This window comes from Aphelocoma coerulescens, chromosome 5 (assembly GCF_041296385.1).
Source record: "Aphelocoma coerulescens isolate FSJ_1873_10779 chromosome 5, UR_Acoe_1.0, whole genome shotgun sequence".
Lineage (NCBI taxonomy): Eukaryota > Metazoa > Chordata > Aves > Passeriformes > Corvidae > Aphelocoma > Aphelocoma coerulescens.
Window position 1 is genome coordinate 2,658,253 of NC_091019.1, and position 21,587 is coordinate 2,679,839.

General features: G+C 49.7%; 1 protein-coding gene across 1 annotated transcript; it reads right to left on the reverse strand.

The window, feature by feature from the left end:
- Nucleotides 1-7,175: 7,175 nt before the first annotated feature.
- LOC138111128 (acyl-CoA 6-desaturase-like) lies at nt 7,176-20,558 on the reverse strand. Its single transcript, XM_069016355.1, has 12 exons — nt 20,077-20,558; nt 16,442-16,552; nt 15,281-15,478; nt 15,066-15,167; nt 14,442-14,567; nt 13,194-13,254; nt 12,786-12,862; nt 12,523-12,620; nt 11,851-11,947; nt 10,823-10,902; nt 9,654-9,779; nt 7,176-8,762 (listed from the first exon to the last, which is right to left on the reverse strand). The coding sequence occupies exons 1-12, from the start codon at nt 20,281-20,283 to the stop codon at nt 8,711-8,713; spliced, it is 1,335 nt and encodes a 444-aa protein (XP_068872456.1). The 5' UTR covers nt 20,284-20,558; the 3' UTR covers nt 7,176-8,710.
- Nucleotides 20,559-21,587: the final 1,029 nt, after the last annotated feature.

Genomic DNA, 21,587 nt, shown 5'->3' on the forward strand with positions numbered 1-21,587 from the left:
TTCCAAGCTTTCCCAACCTTCCTGTAGGATGAATCCATCCAAAGCAGTAAGGAGCAGTGCAGAACAGGGAGCACTGGGTCAGCCATGGGGAAATTCCAGTCATTTCGGACACTGAGGGAAGCGTGGCCCTGCCAGGAAAAAGTCAGATGTCCTGGCACCACTCTCAGTGTGCACGTGGCACCCAGGGCTGGGGCTGGCCAGCTCTGCCAAGGCAACACGTTCCTAATAGGAGCAAATCCCTGTGGTGCCACCGGTGCTAGGAGCCAAGAGGTCGGATTTGCTGTTTATCATGTCAATATTCCCATGTTTGTGTGAGGCTCACTGGGCTGAGCTGGAAGGTTGACTTTAGCCAGGCTGAGAAGGCAGCTGGACTTTGTGCTGGTGTATATAACTTCCAGAGAATGTTTCACCTCCTTTGGGGGTGGATTAGGAGGGATAGGGAAGATAGAGGAAATGAGACCTCAGCCAAGTTGTGGGCTGGATGTGAGGGGAAGATGGGAAAATGGCTTTGGAATGGCCTTAAGATGAAGGGAGGTAGATTTGGATGAGATACTGGGAAGAAATCCTTCCCTGTGGGGGAGGTGAGGCCCTGGCACAGGGTGCCCAGAGAAGCTGTGGATCCCTGGAAGTGTCCAAGGCCAGGCTGGATGGGGCTTGGAGCAAACTGGGACAGTGGAAGGTGTCCCTGCCCATGGCAGGGGGGAGAATGGGATGAGCTTTAAGGTCCCTTCCAACCCAAACCATTGTGGGATTCTGTGACAAATCTGAGCTTCCAGTGGTGTCCTGGCTCAGGAGAGGAGATAGGACTAGCTGGAATGATGGAGCAGAGGGACAGCAGGGAAAGTTTGGGAAGGAAAAGGTACTCCTTAGCTTTTGTTTGGCTTAGTCTTGAAGTTATTCCCCTGGTAGGAGAAGAAGACATCAGCTGCACGGGAAAAGCTGAGTCACTGGTACAGATCTGGTTACTTACAAGTGACTCCAGTGAAGCAAAAGCCATTTGGTGTAGAAGTCCCAAAACAGCTCCCCATGGGACTGTCCCAGAGAGGGGAGCTGGGAGAAGGAAGCTGAAGCTGGAGGTGTTCCCCGGGAAGCTTTGCAGTGCAAACCCCAGCAGTCAGTCCTGTGCTGCTCACAGAGCTTCCAGGGCCATCCGTGCAGGCACACAGAACATCCTGAGCTTTTAACTCTGCTGATGCTTCCAGTTTCTGCTCCCTCTTTGGTTCTGGGGCTGCAGGCTTCCCTCTGGCAGATGGGATTGGCTCAAGGGCAGCTCCCTGCCCTTAATTCCCCTGGCTCACTGTGCTAATTCTGCTCTGTTAATCACCTTAGAGTCAAGGTGCTTCACGCCAATGGACACACATGTGAGTCACAGCTCAGTGACACCTTTGCTCTTTCTGCATCAGGACCTGGACAGAGCTGACTCGTCCCTTGCCGTTGGTGACCTTTCTCTTTGTCAGGCCACCAGTGCCAGCTGGCAAAACCAGGAGGAAGGAGGGAAGTGCTAATCCAACTTTCCATCAAACCGAAGGCAGTGATAAATAATGTCTTAATGTCTCAGGGGAGTTGGAGTACTGCCTGATGGTCCCAAGGTGCTTTTGGGTAAGGGAAGTTTTGCAACCACCCCAAAATCTTGACAGCTCTGGCAGACAGTAGTCCTTAATAGGATAGGGAACCTGGGTTCCAAATCTTACTCATTTCACACTGGAATTATGTGTGTGTGGAGAAGCCCTTGTGGGCTGTGTTTGAGTGGTGCCTGATCCATCTGGGTTTGGAAAACCCAAAAAACCCACTTTGCTGTTGTCAGCAAGGGTGTCACTACTTTTTCTTCTTGGTGCTGGTTTTAAAAGTCTGGCTTTACACATTCAAAATACACAAATGACTTAAACCCTCTCTCCTACTGCAGCACGTGTCACTCATCCCTGTCCCAACACCACCACACCCAGGAGAACCTCTTTACAAAATATCTCAGTAGAGACCTTAAGAACTGTCCCTCTCTGTTTAAAGGAGGTTACCAAGACACTGAAGAAAGGAAATGGCTTTTTAATCTCTGTCCTCTGTTTTGTGTGTGATTCTTTTGTGCATCAAGGGGCAGAGCAGGCTCGACATCTCTTTGCTTTTCGTTCTTTATTTTATTTTATGCAGACAGAAATGTTCCCAGGGAATGGTTTGGGTTGGAAGGGATCGCTAAAGATCATCCTGACTTGCCCAGGAGCTCCTGCTGTACCATTCAAGCCCAGACATTCTGTTACTGTGGAGCTGTTGATTTTCTGCAGGGATGTGGAAGGAGTCATAGTGCTGGAATGCTGCAGCTTCACCATTCCTTGCCCTTTAGTGCTGTTGGATTCCGTTTCACTCGCATACCTTCACCAAATCAGGTGTTTAATTTGAGCACTTGGTGAGCTCCAGCACGATGGGGAGACAAGAATGAGCAAGGCACAGAACTGGAATTGGCAGCAACGCTTTGATTTCCACTCACGCTTTATTTCCCCCTCCCCAAGGTGATGGTGAAGCACGGGCTGTGCTGCTCCGCTCCGTTTGGGGCTGTGAGCATGGCCTGAAGGTGTGGGGACTTGCAAAGGGTGATAATTTCAACTCTCAGTGATTTACCTGGAGATGCTGGGCCAGGAACTGGCTCCAGCTGAGCAACCAACAGCATCTTCAGCTCAGAACCCAAATTTCCAGGTTTTGTCAGGCATCTGTAAGCAAAAAGGGAACAAAACACACAGGGAAAGTGCAGTATGGCTCCTGTATCTTATAAAAAACCAGCTGCTGCTTAATGAAGGCCAGGCTAATTGAGGCAAATTAAATTAATCAGGCAAGTGAACCAGCCACACCCATTCCAAGGAGGATGGGTGCAATCACAGGCAATTAGTGTGATTAATCCTCTCGCTGTCATCCCCACAGCCAGCACCTGGCCAAGAAGTTGGGGAGTTACCTAACTGTGCTCAGGAGGACGCTGTGGGCGAAGGTGGTGCTTCCAGGTGAGGATCCTTCTCCTTGGCCTTTTCCCACTCCTTTCTCGAATTCCCACTGAGCCTCCCTTGACCTGAGCAGCCTGGACTTGGCCTTCAAACCTCAGTGGCTGGCAGAAGGTGGAAAAGCTCTGACACAGGATGTTTTAGAAAACATCATCATTCACCCCACTGGAACTTACATTTGCACCCTCTAGCCTCTCTGGGGGATAGACAACACCTTTATTTTAATTTTATATTATTATTCATTTATGTAATTTGTATTTATTTTATTCTGTTTTATGTTCTGCTGTGGGGGAATGATTCACCTCCTGGCTCACTCTGGAATTCTGGATTATTCCCTTCATACTCTTTAAAACACTGTTTCCAAATGGATGTTGGGTGTGTGGCCTGAAATGTGGATGGAATATTCACCTTACAGCAGCTCCAACAATGCCCTGTTCTGTAGAATCCCCAGGGCAGAGGGATGGTATGGAAGTAGGGAGGGCTCAGTATGGAAGTGTTTCTATGGGAGATTTGAGGAATTCAGACTAATTTTTCAATAAAATATATATGATAACATGATATAACCCAGCACAAATAGTGGATAAAAACTGAGGTTTTTTCCAGAGGCTGAACTTGATGTTGACTTTTTACTTTTTTAACAGAGTTTTAAAAACCTGTTGGAAGAAGGGAGCTCACAAATGTGGCTGCCCCATCCCTGGAAAGTGTTCGAGGCCAGCTTGGAGGGGGTAAAAACTGCACATCTGAACACCACGAACCTGTTTTTCCCCACACTGGTGCCACACACAAATTATGTTGTGAAGCAGTGTCCTGAGACCTCTAGAACTGGGCCCCTGCAGAGTAAGTAAACCATGATAATTTTTTTTAAAGCAATACTGTTCATGGATGAGGATAGTGATTTGTAGTGGTTAATTTTTGTGTGAGAGCCCCCTGTGTTTGTGTTAGGGGGAACCTGTTTGTTCTGGGATGAAATAAAAGCCCTAAAAATGGGGTCATTCTCTGCTTTGGGTTCTGTGACACCTCGTGGCACCTGCTGTCTGGGCAGGATGAGTTTGCCTATGGAGCAATTCCTGTGGACTCTGGCAAGCTGCAGTGTTGGTTTTAGGGGACAGATAAGGGTAATCTGGCCATCGCTTTGTCTCCTGACCCGAGACAGCCTGTGAGCTTCCTTTGTCTGCCCCTCCACCTGATGAGATGGGTTTCAATGGGTTCATTTGGCAGAACCAGCTCTGTTAAAGCCTCTGGGCTGACCTCGAGACAGTTTTGACCTAAACCCCACTGCTGATGTCAACTCCAAACCCACCAAAGCATTGGATGGAGCTGTGGGTTGGAAAAGCTGCTGCAAGGTGCTCAGCACACCCCGGGATGAGCCATGAATGGGCACAAAATGGGCTTCTGGAAAATTGTAAAATGCTTCTATGAAGTTTTCACAACAATATTGTTCTCAGCTGCCTCCCCAGACAGTCTGGAGGCCGAGTTTGAGCAGCTAGGCCAATCTTTGGCAGGAAAATCTCCTTTCCTTTGGTGCTTGTTCCCAGGTGGGCTTGTTCCCACCATTGCTCATCCTGAGCTTGTGAAGGCTGATAAAGAAACCCATTTGTGCTAGTAAAGTCACTGGTATCAAAGTAATTCCACTAATTTCACCACATGAAGTGGAAAAAGGACTTTCCACACTTACTGGCTAACAGCTTCTCCATAAAAAACCCCAGGAAAACCAAGGGAAGGGGTAATCAGCAAGTCTGATCCCAGATCCTTTTTTAGTTTCCTTCTATGGCGTTCTTGGCTGGGGATCTGATTTTGAACTGCTAAAAACAGTAGTTATGAGGCTAAATGTGAAATTGGAGCTTGAATCGCCCTTTATGTCAAATCCTACCCTGACCCTTTACAATTCTGCATTTGAACACGTTTTTGATCTCGGAGCAAAACCCGGATGGTGAAATTCCAGCCCTAGAAATGTCCCAACTTGCTTAGTTGGCATCTCCGTGCCACCTGCTCGTGGGTTTGTGTGGCAGAAGGCACTCCAAGAGGGAACAAAGTTCCTGAGCACCAGTGACTCTGGAAAAAAAACCCACATAAAGCATTTATATGGTCAACAAATAGTTATGATTTTATTGAGTGGTAGAATACACAAGAAAAAAAAAAAGGGTCCTTTTGAGTTACTGGAATATTCATTTCCTTTTTTAAAGAATGAAACCAAGCAGGAGCTGTCCTATAAGGAATGTGGGTTTGCTGCTTTAACATTGGGAATGTTAGGGCTTTGTTAGGAAGGCTTTCTTAGGAAAGCATCTACGAAGGAAAAGGATGTCTTTGCCCTAATAAAGACTTCAAATCCAGCCAGGGAGCTCAGCCCCTGCAGCAGGGAATGATGGTGCCTGGAGATGGGTCCTGACAAGCCTCCCAAGCCCTATCTCAGTGAGCAGTTGGGATTTGGGCTTCTCAGATCCATGCTTGGAGGGAAATCTCCAAGGAAAGTGCCCTGATTCCCACTGTGCCTCTCCCTGGAAAGTGGGGGCAGTGAGTCCCTGCTCCCAGAGCTGTGGGAGTGGGGGCTCAGTGTGAGATCCAGCTCATTCCGAGGTGCCTGTGGATGTCACCAGTCCCTGCCACCCCTCTGAGCCCCAGCTCTGCCCTGTCCTGCCCTGTGTCTCCAGCACAGTCCTCCAGGCAGATTCCAGCCATGCTGGGAGATCACGATTCCAAATTTCTTCTCCTTCACCCCTCAGTATTTTTTCTCCCACTCTTATGCATCCCTTCCCAACCCCCAACCTTCCCAAACTTCTCCCATCTCTCCTTCTCCTCCCAAAATACCCCCAGAGGCTTCTCTTTGCTGCAGTTTGTGCTTTTCTCTGCCATCCTTGACCATCCTGGTCCTCCAGCTCCTACTCCACTCCCCCACAGTGAGTGAGGAGAACAAATCCAGTCCTTCCCTGGCTGTTGTTTGAGTCTCTGCCCTGAAACCAGCTCTGTTTCCAGCTCCCCATTGCCATGTGGTGTAGCTGGGTTCAATAAACCCTGGCAGGCTCCCAGCACCTCTTACTGGTTATGTTTTTGCTTTTTTTTTCCATGTTTGTGTCTCATTACAATGCAAATGAGTGACCTTTATTGAGAGAGGAAGTGGACAAGATTTCACCTCATTATTTTTAGAGAAGCTGGTTAGTTAAGAGTCCTCAGAAAGCTGGGCAAAGCTGTGCTGAAAATTCTGTGTTTCAGTCATTTTGATGGCAAGCTTTAACCTGCTCGTGCCTCACTCATTGCTGCCTTGTTGGAGACAAAGCCAAGGAAGCTCGTGGGAAGTTTATATCTGTCCACATTTCCAGCTTTACTGAAACTTCTGGAATATCTCCAGATAAACCTAATTCTACTTGGAGAACAATGATAACAAAGCAGGTTGATCCAGACTTCCAGGGCTCGTTGTTAGGGATCTGTTTGACCTGCTCCCGTTAAAGGGTGGAGAGCTTAAAGAATCCTGGAATGGTTTGGGTTGGAAGGGACAATAAAGATCATCCAATTCCACCCTCCTGCCAGGGACAGGGAGACCTTCCCTAGATCAGGTTGCTCGAAACCGCATCCAGCCTGGCCTGGAACACTTCCAGGGATGGAGTGTCAACAAGGAATCAAGGCACGTAGGAAACAGCTCAAATTCCAAGACAGAAAGCTGGGATTTTTTGGAGGGAGAGGAAGAAAATGTATGAGCCAGAGAGGGTTTGCCTGAAAAAAGAATGAGTTTTGGTGGGGAAAAAAATGCCCATTTACCTAAGAGCTGATCTTTCCTAAGATGAACCCAAACAGTTTCCTAAGAAGAAAAGTGAGAACAGGAGGACAGGGCTGAGGAACATATTTGCTCTGGAAATAAGACAAAAAAACCAAGGGCTGTCAGAAGAATAAGCTGGAGATTTAAAAGCTTGCAGTGCTGATGCCACTGCGCTCGTGGTCATCCTTGCTGGAGCACAGTGAGGTACATTCAAGGAGTCAGGAAGGGATGCACAAATTAAGGCGGTCCTGGTGAGGTTAGCCAAATCCCAGGCTAGCTCCTTACTACCTGCCAGGGAAATCACAGCATCCAGAAGGATGTTATTTGTGTAGCTTTTCACCCCAAACATTCCTGGTGGTACTTGGGTGGGCAAGACCCCCAGCACAAGCCCTTTACAAACCCTCAGTATCACTGGCTTGCTGAAGTTGCAAGATGCTGAATTCCCCATCTGTAAGCAAAGATAAAATCTCATTTTATTCTCCAAAGAAGCCGGGGAGGGAATACATTTATTTTTTTTTAATGCTGGCCAGAGTCCCGGAGTCACCTCTGTTCATGATGAAGCACCTTGCTGATTCTATGGGATGCTGTTAGGATTCAGGGATTTGACAGAGAAGATCCAGTTTCAGAGCTGAGGGAAGTAATGAGGCGTGTGAAGTAACCAGCGTCTCCCTCCTGGTGTTTCCAGGGAGCACCGAGGTGGATGCTGGAGCTGGAGGCTGCTTTTGGAACCACGGCCCTTTGTCCTAAATCAAACATCTCTTCTGCTGTGTTGCAGCTGAACCTGGACCCCTGGATTTATTTGGGGTCAGGTTGCTTGTTCCAGAAGCACCTGGAAGCTGTTCAGCCATATCTCCCGATAAGCCATTAGTGGGTTTTGGTAATTAGGTGCTGGGCAGAAAATTGAGTTTTAAACAACTTGTAAGAGGGTTCTCCAAAGGTCTCACATCAGCAGCAGAGCCTGGGCAGTCCTGATTCCAGACTGTTTGGGCAGCTCCTCCTTTTGCAGGGAGAACTCCTTTCTTCCTGTGATTGTTCCCAAGGGAAGGGTGAACTGGTGCCATGGCTCCTGGCCTCGGGCAGGCAGGGAGAGGCTCGGTGCCTGCCAGGCGTGTGCAGACAGGCAGAACCCTGGGTTTCTGCCGGGCAGGGTGGTGAAAAGGCCATTTGTAGTTCCCCCGCAGCACTGAGGAGCAATTAGCACGTTTTGCTTGTGTGATTGTTTTGGTCTTTGTGTGGTTTGCTGACAATTCGCCCGTGCCAGACCTGCTGCTCATTAAAAAGAAAACAGACCCTCTCCTAAAGGAAACATTTTGCTGTTTAAGCCCAGAAATCTTCTACAGACCCCTGGGAATAGGGGCTGATCCTACAAACACGGCTATGTTAGCCCTGCTGTGGTTAGGGGTTAGCTGTGTAGGGCCAGAGTCACAGCTTGGACTAAAGGGATGCTATGGTTAGAGAAGGGAAGGAGGCAGGGAAAGGAGGGAGCTGGGTTCTGGACAGGGCTGGAAGCACAGCCCAGCAGCTGCCAGTCCCGTGGGATGTGATTCCTCTTTCACACAAACATGGGAAAGAGGCATGAGTTGGCTGTGGTGTCCTTGGATTGCAAACACTCACTGAGGCCTCAAAAAACCCTTAGGTGGAATTGGGGTTTGTGTGGTTTAGGCAGAACGAGGACGAATCTTGTGAAAAGAAGGTCAAGGTCAGATATTAATGCCCCTTTTTAAAACATTCCTCATCATCCTCTCCCAACCTTCTGTTCCCTGCGATGCTGGCCTCGCTTTCCACCCTCTGGAGCACATTTTAAATCTGCCTGGATTAAACAGGTTGCCTGGGCCTGTGCCAGAAGCAGCTGACAAGAGAGGAAACTCCCCTCCAACCGTGGATTTAGACTGAGATCTGAGAGTAAAAGACACAAGTGTGATCCCTCCCCCCCACACCCCCCCATCCCTCCCGGTCACTCACACCTCCCCAGAAAGATTCATGATCACTTATGGAGATAAGCATCCAGCCAGAGATCTCCAGATTTCTTTAGGGACCTATGGGAAGAAAAGGAGGAGAAGTTTGGGAATCTTGCTGCTGTCGTGTTTTTCCTGCAATGAAGCCTATTGCTGCATTTTAATTTTAATATCAATCATAGGCTCACACTCACAGAACCCACCCTCTGGCAGCATGAAGCCTTTCCCCTTTGTCCTGTCACTCCAGGCCCTTGTCCAAAGTCCCTCACCAGCTCCTTTGGAGCACTTTTAGGCACTGGAAGGGGCTGCAAGTCCTCTTGGGAGCTTCCAGGCTTCACCCCACTGTGCCTTGGTGCTGCATGACCCTGTCCTAACTGGATTTGAGGACAAAAGCAGGTTTGGAACCAGTTTTCAGCTCTCCCACCCTTTCTGGCCACCCCTCTTCAATCTGCCTGTGCTCAGAGTGGTTTGTGCAGGAGGTGCCTGGACTGCAGAGCTTTCTCATGTTCCCTGCCATTAATTATTTCCCTCGGAGTAACTGAGACAGCAACATTAACACCGAGGCTGCTGACAAGGGCCGTAGACTCGTCTCCAGCTCTGCCTGCAGGGAATTGCCTGTTGCTGCTGGCAGGGCTCTCAGGGGACGAAGCAGAGGCTGTAACCTGACCTGTTTCCCTTTGATTCATCTCACTTTGCAGCAGGAGCCACCAGCTGTCAGAACAGGGTGGTATAAAAATCAGAATCATTAAGGTTGGAAAAGCCCTCTAAGATCCACCCCAGCACTGCTGAGCCACCATGTCCCCAGATGCCGTGATCAGGTTTGTACCCATCTGAAGGTTAAGTGTTTGGTACTTTGACAGCAAGCAACAGCACAAATTTCTGAAGGGTCTGTTGAGTCCTGAATCCTCTGTGCTGGAAAATATTGGGTGTCCCTGGAAAAATGAGCTGCAGGGGGGATCAGGAGGGCCTTACCCAACGATGTCTATGAATGCTTTCCCAAGGGGCTTCTCCTCATACTGGACTCCGTACTTGGCACATAATGACTTCACCAAAGGCTTCACCTTCCAGAAGTTGTGCCGTGGCATTGTTGGAAACAGGCTGGAGAGGAGAGAGAGAAAACAAAGCTGAGAAAGCTCACGAGACAAGCACCAAGGGATGGGCATCTCTGTTTGCATCCTCAGGGGCTCAGTGTTGGTGCCTCCTCCTCAAGCTGTACGAACAAAGGAGGAGAGGCACAGAGACATCCCTGCTTTACACTCCTCTGTCTCAAGGAGGAGATGAAAACTGATTTTCCTGCCATGCCTCAAAGCAAAGCCATGCTCAGGACACACTGAAAGCCAGTTCGTGCAAGAAGGGACACGAGTGTGCAATGAGAGGGCAGCAGGAGTGAGGGAACAGCCTCAGAGATGGCTGCCTATTTCCTCTGGGAATAATTGTTTCTTGCTGAACTGAATTCCCAGTGACCTGCTTTTCCACCTCTGGAAGCAGGTAAAGAAGGATCTTGGGGGACCTTTCCCTATGCTCTTCATGGAGATTTCCTAAGCTGGCTCCCAAACCATGCAGCCTCACCCTAAAAACCTTTTCTTCTATGTTTGCTGTTGCCATTGGCAACAGACTGTCCATATGGCCCTGGTTTCCATATTTTTTCTGGAATCTGGTACCCAGCATCCTACACAGTCCCACACTCTATAAAACACTGGAGTGCTTTAGGGGAGGGGAGTTTTCTGAGGTGGATGCTTGGCATATGAGCCCACAGCCTTTGTAATGGTAGATGCATAACGATGACTCCTAATTAAACTCTAAATTAAGGCTGTGAGAGTGAAAGCTTTGCAGCAAGAGAGAAAAATGTCGTGGCTGTAATAGAAGCAGACTACCATGGAATGGTTTGGGTGAGAAGGGATCTTAAAGCTCATTCAGTTCCCACCCCGCCACGGGCAGGAACACCTTCCGCTATCCCAGGTTGCTCCAAGCCCCGTCCAACGTGGCCTGGAACACTTCCAGGGATGGGGCAGCCACAACTTTCACTGCTGTGTAGTCTGGAACTCTTTTTCCTTGGCATATGATCCTGCCCCACCTCCTAATTCCGTCCCTGGGGCTGTGACAAGCTGGCAGTGCCCTCACGATGCCGGCTCTGTACTCACTGGTGCTCGATCTGGAAGTTCAGGTGCCCGGTGAACCAGTCATTGAAAAAGGACTGCTCAATGTTGCAGGTCGCTGCCATCTGCCAGGAGAGAGAAAACTGTGAGGATTAGGGATGGCTCGTCCCAAAATCAGGGAGAAATTGCTCTTCCTGAGCTCTGGGAGTGCAGAGCCTGCCATGCTGGGCCTGCTGGGTGCAGCAAGGGGAGCTTTAATCCTCCCTCAGGGCCTCAGGTAATCAAACTCGCACTGGTGGTGAAGTGATGTAGCCCAAGCCCAGATTCCTAAATCTCAGCCTCTCCCATTGGAGATCAGAGGGTTGGCAGCAGTACCAAGGTGGAAAATGGGAGGAAAATGCATGGACACAAAGCTTCCCCATCCCCGTGTAGTTATTGCCCAGTTTGCCTTAAGTGTGATATTCTGACAATGTTTCTTAGGTATTCTTGCTCTTAGTTTTCATAAAATTAGATGTTTTTTCTTAAAATTCTTAAAATGCAACCAAATTTTTTATTGGGTTCCTCCCTCAGACGTCTTATTTGGATTTGCAGGGAGACAGAACTGCCAAAATATCGAGAATATGGTTCTAGAATAAAGAAAAGGAAAGGGAGCACAGAGTCACTCATCTTCCAGAACAAAAGGACAAAGGCAGCTTCCAAAATGAAGAGTCACCACTTTTTCCTCAGCTGTCTTCCTGTGGAATCTACAGGCCTAGCCAAAACACCCACGAATGTTTTTTTGGATTTGCAGTCACATCCAGCATCAGTCACCACAGTCATTCCCTCTCTCAACTTGCCTCCAGGAGCAGGTAACCTTTTAATTGTCAAAGTAATTGCAGACCTTTGGAATTCTGTGTCTTTCCCCAGCATTGCTGGCTCTGGGAAGAACATCTTTATGGGAGAAGTCATGGACAAGACACTCTATCCTAATAAGGGGTGGTGGTAACACGGGGGGTGGTGGTAACCCTCACACTCTCTGAGTAAATCCCATTTTGGGGTGAGTCAGGGGTGTTTTTTTCTCCCCTCCCAGTTACCTGGGAGCTCAGCCAGTCTCTGTGCTTCTCGGAATCAATTTCCATTGGAATGTGATTCATCTGGGTGACCCACACGAACCAGTGGCTCTCCAGAAACCTGCAAAGCCAGGAAAAATTGTGACAGTTTCTGCCAGACATGGGGACATCAGGTGGGGTTTGCAGGGAGCAGCAGAGACTTGGATGGATGTTGACAAGGAATTGCCTGGAATCATCCTCATTCCAGGCTTGTTTTCTGCAAGAGCAGATGATCTGACTTTGCAGTTTTGCTTTTTTTTCTTGCATTTTCAGTTTCATTAAAAATTTTGGGGATAATGGGCCAGTTGTGATAAGTTTCCAGCTTGATTTCAGACTTGGAGCTTGCACAGGATTACCTCCACAGTCAGCTGGGAAGAGAGTAGGATGAGACACTCTGGGAGGGTCCAGCCATGACCAAAGTGGGATCAGCAGTGTGTGGGAACAGGGAATGAGGAAAGGGAGGAGCATCCTGGCTGGACCATCGTGGGGCAGGGGGAGATGCAGGTAGGAGATGTCGAGTGCCAGAGGAGCTGGAATTGGGAGGGAAGCTGGAATTCCTGAGAGGGAAATGAAGCAGTGGGACACAGCAGAGCTGAGGCCAGGCTCAAACAGCACTGGAGGGATGGCAGAGCAGCAGGGATGCCCCTGAGCCCCTACCTGACAAACGTGAGGAGACCCAGGGATCCCAGGATGCCATAGAACGGGATGTAGGTGAGGAAGTAGCGCAGGTAGTAGCTGATGGCCCAGGCCAGGTCCTGGGGGGAGAGAGAAAACACCAGGCATCACTTTGCCCATCTTGGGTAATGTGTCCTTGCCGGGGATGTTGGGAACAGTGGGTAATTCCTGCCTGCCCCCTGGCCTCCCTCTCTGCTCCAGTTTCCTGCCAGACCCCATAAGGATGGAGGGAATGTTTCACTCACCGCCCAGAACCTGCGCCTGATCATGGTCGAGATGATTTGGATTTGGAAATACACAGGGATGAGCAGAGGCGGGAAGACTGCAAGGCAAAGGGAAATGGTTTGGCCATCAGAGGGGTGGGAAGGTATGTGGCATGAGGGACTGCTTCCATGGAACTGGGGACATGCAGTTTTTCCATGGAGCCTCTCACATGGAGGTCATTCCCAGCCTCAGCTCTTTTACATTCCCTTGCTCTACAGGGCAATGTTCCAGGTGTTTGGACATCCCTGAGCTGATTTTGGGAGCTGCACAGGGTCCTGAGGAAGGGTGGGATGAGCTGGGATTTGAGGAGTTGCTCTGCTCACACAGTGAGGGCTGGAAAGGACAAGTGGCATTCCAGGAAAAGGGAAGAGAGGAGGGTGGATACTCACTGAGGAAGAAGTACTCGTGCTGGTGGTTGTAAGGCAGGTACTTCAGCTTCTTCTTGCCGTACTGCAGGACACAAGGACACAGCTCAGCCTGGGATCAGGATGTTCCCAGGTAAAAGCAGATTCTCTGCAATAATTCCTAATTTATTGACCAGGGAGTTTTGACTGAATTCCCACCAGCGATTTGGTGTGATTAAATATCCTGACTTTGTCCTTGTGTTAGGTGTAAACTCAATTTTTACAGATAATCTCTATTTACTTGATGGGATTTTGATGCACTTTGCCTGCTGCCATCCCTGTGTCTGTGATAAGAGCTGCCAGCACCTCCATCTTTACTAATATCAATGTGACAGGGATGAAATCTGATTTTTTGGAAGGGAAGGCTTGTAGCACCGACAAATCAGGCACATTATTCCCTCTGGGCTGAGCTCTGCAAAGCTGTGTACTTGGCATCATCTGTAAAAGGATTATATACCAGTGTGAGAATATTGGGATAGACTGATCCAGGCCTAATATTAGATATTTTGAGGAAGAAATCCAGTTTTCCTTGTTACCACAAATGTTTGGGTTTTCCTTTAAGTCTGCTTTCTCAATAATACAAAATCTGGCTGAGAAACCATTTTTAATGTTGTATTCCCCTGTGTTGTCTTTGCTGCTTGTCCATTTTCTTGGGGTTTTGCTTTTAAAACTAGAAACCCTTGTTCCATTGTGAAAAACACACAATTTAAGTGCTTTGCGTAGGTTTTTATAAACAGGCAGTAAATATTTTGGCTCTGGAGGGGCAGATTGAATTAAAATTAAAATCACTTGATGCTGGAAGACATTTGCTATGGAAATGGAAGGTTAGTTTTGAAATGCTCCTGCTGGAATACTGAGGAACACCATATTTCCCCCTCATGCTGGCACTTCAAGCCAGCAGGATGAAGTGGCCTTGAGTGGCTTTCTCTCCAAGTCCATCTGCATTATTTTTTCCGAGTTAGCCCAGGACACTGTCTCCTGTGGTCAGCACAGGAAATGGATTGGGAATTAATAGTCAGTGCTGCTCCTCAGCCCAAGGGTTGGCTCCAAACTCCTGTCAGACAACGTAGCCAGACGAAATCCCTGGATTAAGCATTTCCTTTCTAGCATTCCTGGAAGTCCTGCCTGTGTAAGTCATGTCTAACAATGGGAGCCAACTCCTGGATTTGCACAACCACTCTCTGAGGGCCCTCTCAGACAGTAGGTTTCCACGTTTTCCCCACTTTTCCTTACCTCCACGGGCTGTGTGTCCCCAAGGACAAAAATGTGCAGCATGTTCACATCTGGGTCCTTCTTGAAGATGTTGGGCTTGGCGTGGTGCTGGAAGTGGCGGTGGTTCCACCAGTTTGCAGAGGCACCCTGGGCAAGGAGAACAAGGAGTTTTCATCCATGGGGAGCTGCCATCATTTGGATGGAGCTTACCCCATCATTTATGAGAACTAAAGTGGTGCGACTCAGATTGTGGCCAAAGTAGGATTTGCTTTGGAAAGAGCAGCAGGCAGGGAGTGCTGGAGCTGTTGGTTGCTATGAGACTGCTGGTTCCAGAGGGATCCCCAAGGAACATCCATATTGAAAGAACATGGAATAAATACACTCTGAGTGAGGTACAGGTCACTGTGTCTTCCCAGAAAATCCTGGAATGGTTTGGGTTGGAAGGGACTTTAAAGCTCATCCAGTTGCAACCCCCTGCCATGGGCAGGGACACCTTCCACTAGCCCAGGTTGCTCCATGGACAATGGTCACCAACTTTTTTTGTGCCTCTGCTCACTTTGGGAATTATGAGAGCCTCCCTTTCCTACTGGGCCACAGCCAAAGGGATGGATTCCCAGAATTCCCTGGCTCCATAATTCCCTTTACCTTCAGGTGTCCAATGACAAACTTGTGGAAGATGTGGTTCCAGGAAGACTTCTTGAAGACAGAGAGGTGTCCAAAATCATGCTGCAGCCAGCCTGCCTGGGCCTGGGATGAGGGGAAATCAGATAGTTAGGAAGATATTGGGAATCAGAGCTGAGCAGGAAAGAAATGGAGATGGAGGGCATGTTGGGAGTGTGAGGAAGAGCCCTCTTTGTCACCTGGCAAGTTGTAAGGATGCAGGCAAGGATGAGGGTTGTGATCCAGCCAGTCCCAAAGTAGGAAACCATGAGCCAAGCCAAAACTTCCATGGCAATGATGTGGCCCAGGTAAAGGGAGAAGAACAAAGGGCTGGCTTGGAACAGGTTCATGTCCTCCGCTGTCTTCCGCAGGGTCCGGAAATCCTCCACCAGCTGGGACTGCAACGGGACAGGCAAGAGCAGGGTGAGGCTTGGGAGTGAGCCTGGATAAGTTGCGGGATGGATGGATGGATGGATGGAGGAAGGATGAGCTCCATGCTAAGGACCCTGGCTTCATATTCCAGCTTTTTGCCCTGTATTCCTAGGAATAAGCATCCTGGCTGGTCTGAGCCCACATCCTGACCTTTTGGACCTGAAGCCAGGAGAGTAATCCAAGCTCTGTTGAATGTCCCATCACCTGATGGCTCTTGTCTGAATGAGCTTCCCAAGCAGCAAGAGAAGCTGGAGCAAGAGGGAATTCAGTGCTATTGTGCCTAATTCCAGAGCTCTGATAATGAGCACCCACTATCACCCGTCATCCATTCAATCCGTGGGCCAGCCCCTGTGCAGCCATCCATGAGGAGCATTGCTGGGTCACTGGGGGCCAGCGTTGTCCCCTCTATTGTGAGTGACACAGATATCTCACAATCATGGCCAGCCACAAACAACGGGGCAGGATTGAGTTTCCTGGCCAGTTGTGCCACGCTCTGGGCCTGAATAATGGATGAGCAGGGATCCAGAGCTGCTCTGGGGATGGGCAGTGGCTGCTGCTCCTTAGCACGGCCACCAAAGCGAGACTTGTGTTTTGGAGCTTGGTCACCAGCAAAGGAGCAGCAGAAGGGACCCTGGAGCACATTTTCCATTCCATATGTCTCAGTTCCCATTTCCCATCAGGATGGGATCAGTCCAGCCTGGGTGCCTGGAACGGGCTGCCAGAAATTGGCTGTTGGTGGCTCTGTGGGAAAGGCAAGGTTTGTACAGCCAAAAGTGTCACCCCCTTTCCACACACATGTGATAGGATGCAAATACTGCTACACGGAGATGTTCAGTCACTGAGAACTCTCCCTCTCTGGAGAACATCCCAAGAGGGAAAAACCAGTGGGAATAGCCACCCTGAACCCCAGCTGAGGAGCAAAAACTCACATTTTTGTCTCGGTCCTGGCTGGGCTCCCCTGGAGCGAGTTCTCCGATAAGCAAGGGCTTGAGAAACTTCTGCACCAAGGTGGGATTGATGTGGAAGGCCTGGAATGCATCCTGGAGTGGAAACAGGAGGAACTGTGTGAGATCCAAAAGTCAAATGTGTGTCCTATTCACTGTGACATTCCCACCCACCTCCAGCAGTTGTGGAACCTGTGGAAGAGGGGGACCAGGTGACCTCCAGCTCTGTGATCACCGTTTGGGACATTAATTCCACTAAAGCCTGATGAATTTGCTGTCCTGGGAAGGGTGAGGCCTGGGATGGCATCCAGCCATATGGTGAAAGGCACCTCAAGAAATTCTTTCTAAGCAACTAAATACTTAAATCCTGTTAATTCCCTTAGAAGGTAGGCAGAGGGGAATTTGTGCAAATCCTTCCTTAGGATAAAAATACCCTTGGAAAGTCTGCTCGTGGAGGCAAGTCAAGAGAGGGGGTGACTGTGGTGACTGAAGCTGGATGTGACTGTAAACACAAAAAATATTCCTGGGTGGTTTGGCCAGGCCTGGAGATCCCAGTGGTAAAACAGCGGAGGAAAAAGTGGTGACTCTTCAGAAGAATAATGCCTTGTTTGTGGAGTCATGTTGATCCTGGCATTCATGAGCTTATCTGACTCTTCTTTTTCTCTATTCCTTCCCCTTCCACATATTTTTGTCTACCTGTATCCCACAGGTGCCTGATGCTCGTGAGATCTTGGCCAGATCCTTTCACATGGCACAGTTGGAATTTTAACCCCAAGGACAGCAGCAGGGCCAGAAAGCTGACCCAGATCAGAAACCCTCACTCTGTCCTTGCCCTTTCCTCACTGCACAGAACTGGAGTCAGCTCTTGGAATTCACCTGGGAGAACTGGAAATATTGGTTCCATGAAGTGCTGAGAGAGTATGGAAAAAAAAAATAGTTATAAACAGGAGTCAGGAGCACCGTGCTCTGGCCTTTCCACCCTTGTCCTGTTGCCTAAGAACTGTAGGGACAAACTAAAATCTCCCTCCTGACTCTAAAGAGAAAGGGTGGATTGAAAAGTGCTCCCTCTGTCCAGCTGACCCTTCTGGGAGCTGCCCTCCATCAAAAGTCTGGGGTTCAAAGGAGCCAGGCAACGACCTCGGGCCCAAGGTCCACCAAAATCAATAGAAACTTGAACCCATAAATGTGTCACTGAAATGTTGACTCTGGTTCCTATTTTCCTTCTCTGGAATGATTTGCAGAAGATGTGAAAGAGGAAGGAAAAGCAGAATGAGGGGGGAACTGAATAGCTGACTGTGCCTACTGCAAGGCTCTGCAGTTTTGGGTGAAAAAAAAGGGGAAGGAAGGGAAAGCAAGAGAGGGTGACACATAAGAAGCATTAAAAAATGTCCATTCAATACTATCTTAACTGCTGGGAATAAAAAAGTCTTTGGAGGTCTGATTGGGTGCTCACTGCCTGGAGATCCTGCAAGAGACAGAAGGATTGGATTTTTATTGTGTGTATCTCATGAAGCTCCTGTACTAATAGGTCCCAAATATAAGATAGCACCTGGATTTTGGAATTGTCCTCAGTTCTGTACTGCAAGTGATAAAAAGCTTAAGGAAGAAGATAATCCCTGGGAAATGCTGTGTGATGTTGGCACTTGACCTCCCAACTTTGTGATCTACTGACCAAATAAGCCGAAGTGTTTTATGGGATGTGGGAATTATTCCAGCTGCTTCTGGTGAAGAAAAAAAAACCCAAAAAAAAGAGCTTTGTATAATGGAGATATGAGCTGTACCTGAGCACTGGAAGTGCTTAGAGCCGTCAGCACAAGGATTTTCTTTTACATCCCTGAGCACCTCTGGGACAGAGACACTGCAAAGTGTCCCTGCCTTCGTGTTCTGTGTGTGAGGTGACACCAGAACAGGCTGGCCCAGACTTGGATGTTGTGTTTAAAAAAAATCATAGAACCATGGAATGGTTTGGGTTGGAAGGGGCTGTAAAAATCATCTCATTCCACTCCCCTGCCATGGGCAAGGACACCTTCCATAGACCAGGTTACTCCAGATCCCATCCAGCCTGGCTGGGACACTGCCAGGGATCCAGGGGCAGCCACAGCTTCTCTGGGCAACCTGTGCCAGGGCCTCCCCACCCTCACAGGGAAGATTTTTCTCCTAAAATCCAATCTAAAGCCTCACAGGGTCAAGGCCAAGCCTTTCTCCCCTTGAACAAGAAGGTTTTTTTGGCTGTAAATGGTTGTTCACCACAGGGAAGCTGCAAAATTGATGCCAATCCTGATTTAGTGCTCGGAGGGGTGATGTAACAATTTCAGAGCATTTTGAAGGCCATGCCTTCATGGAGTGTGGGATGCAACGTAGGGTGGGGAGGTGGGAGGAGGACCAGCAATCCTGGAAGCACTAACCTGTGTTTCAGCCTCCCTTTCAAGGATTCCAGACAACTGCAGTAGCAGATGCTTTTTGGTTGCTAATGGAGATAGGGGAGTTAAATTCTTGGGGACAGGAGTCCAACTCCTCCTGAGTTGGACTGAGAGTTGAGCAGCTCTGTGTTTAGGCACTTAAAAGCACAAACCTGGCCCATCTTTTTGAGGGAGAAAGCTACTCATTCAGAGGATTTACTGAAAAGGCACAGAAGGGCCAAAATGCAGCTCAGTGCTTAAAGGAAAAGAATGGAAAATAACCATGGGATGCAGGGAAATGGGGGCTGAAGGGAAGGGAAGGTTCTGCCGAATAATTTTGTCGCACATGGAGCTTCCTCCTTGCTGAGGGGTCAGGAGCTGTGGGAGACCAACAGTTCCTGTTCCTGCTTGGTCTCTGCACGTTTTGGGAAGAGCTCTGAGGCAGCTTGCATTTCACGAACACGCCCTGAGGGGAGAACATGCTCTCTGGATGCACTTCTGAGGAAGGTTGTTTTGAGGGGAACTCCAGACAGCAAACAATTTATTTCTAATTTGTTCCTTTTTCAAGGCAGGGGTTTTTTTGTTGTTGTTGTTGTTGTTTGGTTTCTTATCTTTTACGTTGCTGAAACCTGAGAGGTGGCTGAACCCAGCGCAGGAGCAGCTGGAGCAGCAGCAAATGGTTTGCTGCTTTTCTTTTTCTCTCTCTCTTTTCTGTAGCAACCTGTAACCAAATTCTCCAGAGAATTTTCTCCCGGGGAAAAAAAAAAAAAAAAGCTAAAAAGCTCCTTGTTTTAAAGCCTCCTCACAGAAGCAACTTTGAGACACAGCCTAGCCTCTGTTTAACCCTCCCTGTGCTTGGCTCCGTGACTCTGCATGTCACAATCTCCACACTGGAAAAGGGGAGATTTGGGACGCCTTGCTCCTGAATTCAGGGCTCGAGGCACGGCACAAGCAGGAGACAAAGGCAATCCAGCAGGATTTAAGCACAGCAATCCCTACCAACCCATCTTCCAGACACCACGGCTCCGGGGGTGGGGGGGGTAGGGGGGACCTGCATCCGCTTGGACCGAGCTGGGAGCAGCGGAAGGGCTGAGCCGGCTGTCCAGCAGGTGTTGGGGAGATGGGGACAGGGGACAGCAGGCAGCTGGCTCCCTTCACGGAGAGAAGGAGCTGTCAGAGGATGCTGCTGGAGCCGGGAGAGCCGCGGGGGTCGGTCCTTACCGTGGCATCTTCGCCGGCGCAGTGGCTGATCACTCGCTGGCCCCCCGGGTGCCTGTTTGCCCACTTGGTGACATTATAAACCTTTCGCTCTATCACCAGCCACTTGTCCGTCCTCAGGTTGTGCTTCTGGATCTCCTCCCAGGTGTAGAAGCGGATCTGCGCCGCCGGCTCCCCCGAATCCCCCCCTTGCTCGCCCCCTTTCCCCATGGGGCCACTGGATTCTTTGTCTTCTTGCCCAAAGGGGGAGAGGAGTGGGGGGAAACTTGTGCCCGCGCCTCTTAGGGATGTGCTGGAGAGGAAGAGCTTTCCTGCCGGGATTGAACTCAGCTGATCCCCTGCTCCCTCCCTTCGCCTTCGCTCATGTCCTCCCTTCTCTTTGTTTCTGGCTTCCCAGCCCTTGGAATCTCTCCGCCTGCTCGGAAGTGCCCCCTAGGCTGGCTGTCCCCGCACTGATGCACTTTATCCTCGCACATAGCCCTGTGTTTTGAGGGAAGCTCGGCCCCTTCTACCCACACCCCCCCCTCGCACCCTCCTCTCGGGCATCCTCCTCCCCCCCGGCATTCTCCCCCCTCGGCATCCCCTCCCTCTCCCAGCATCATCCTTTCTCCCGTGCATTCTCCTCCCTCCCGGCATCCCCCCCTCTGCCCCCCGCCCCAAACTCAGCATCCTCCTCCCGCGGGCATCTTCCCCTGCCCGGCATCCCGCCCCCCTTTCCCCGGCACCCCCCCTCCGCTCGGTGCCCGGGGCTCTCCCAGCGGGATCAGCCGAGCCCCGGCGCCAATCCCGGCTGTCCCGCCGCCCTCCCACTCCCGGCCATTGGCCCGTCCCGATCTTTCGAAGCGGCTGCGGGCCGGGACCGCCCGGGGCCGGGGGACGGGAGGGTGGGAGCCCCTCGCCTCCTTTTCCTCCTCCTCCTCCTCCTCCTCCCGCTCCGAGCTTCGTGTCCTCGAGATTTTTTGGCTTCTGCTGTAAAGGGCTGCTCCCGCCTTTTTTTTTTTTCCCCCGCGTTATTTTTCTTCTCCTTCCTCTCCTTTTTTTTCCTTCCTTTCCCCTGTTTTCTTTCTTCTTTTTTTCCCTTCATTTCCTTTTCTCCCCTTTCCTCCTGCCCCACCTTTCTCACTTTCCCTCCTTTCCCCTCTTTTCCCCACCTTTACCCCCTTTCCCTCCTTTTCCTCCTTCTCCTCTTTTCCACTTTTCCCACCTTTCCCCCTTTCCTCTTCCCCTCCTTCCCCATCTCCTCTTCTTCCCCATTTCCCCTTCTTCCCCCTTGCCCCCTTTTGTCCTCTCTTTCCCCTTTTCTTTCCCCTTCCCCCCTTTTTCATCTCTTCTCCTCTTCCCTTCTTCTCTCCTTCCCACCTTTTCCCCTTCCACTCCTTTTCCCCTCTTTTTTCCCTTCACCCCTCCTCCTGCTTTCCTCTTTCCAACCCTTTCTCCTTCCTTCCACTCTCCTTTTACTCTTTTTTACCATTTTTACTCTTTTTTACCATTTTTACCTTTCATACCATTTTTAC

Bases quoted from the DNA above. Each gene is read 5' to 3' on its own strand.
- LOC138111128 (XM_069016355.1), bottom strand. From the start codon at position 20,283: ATGGGGAAAGGGGGCGAGCAAGGGGGGGATTCGGGGGAGCCGGCGGCG. The intron at 12,863-13,193 runs GTGAGTATCCAC...TTTGCCTTGCAG, and splicing joins GCACGAGTACTTCTTCCTCA to TCTTCCCGCCTCTGCTCATC. The intron at 9,780-10,822 runs GTGAGTACAGAG...TCTCCTCTCCAG, and splicing joins AACTTCCAGATCGAGCACCA to CCTGTTTCCAACAATGCCAC.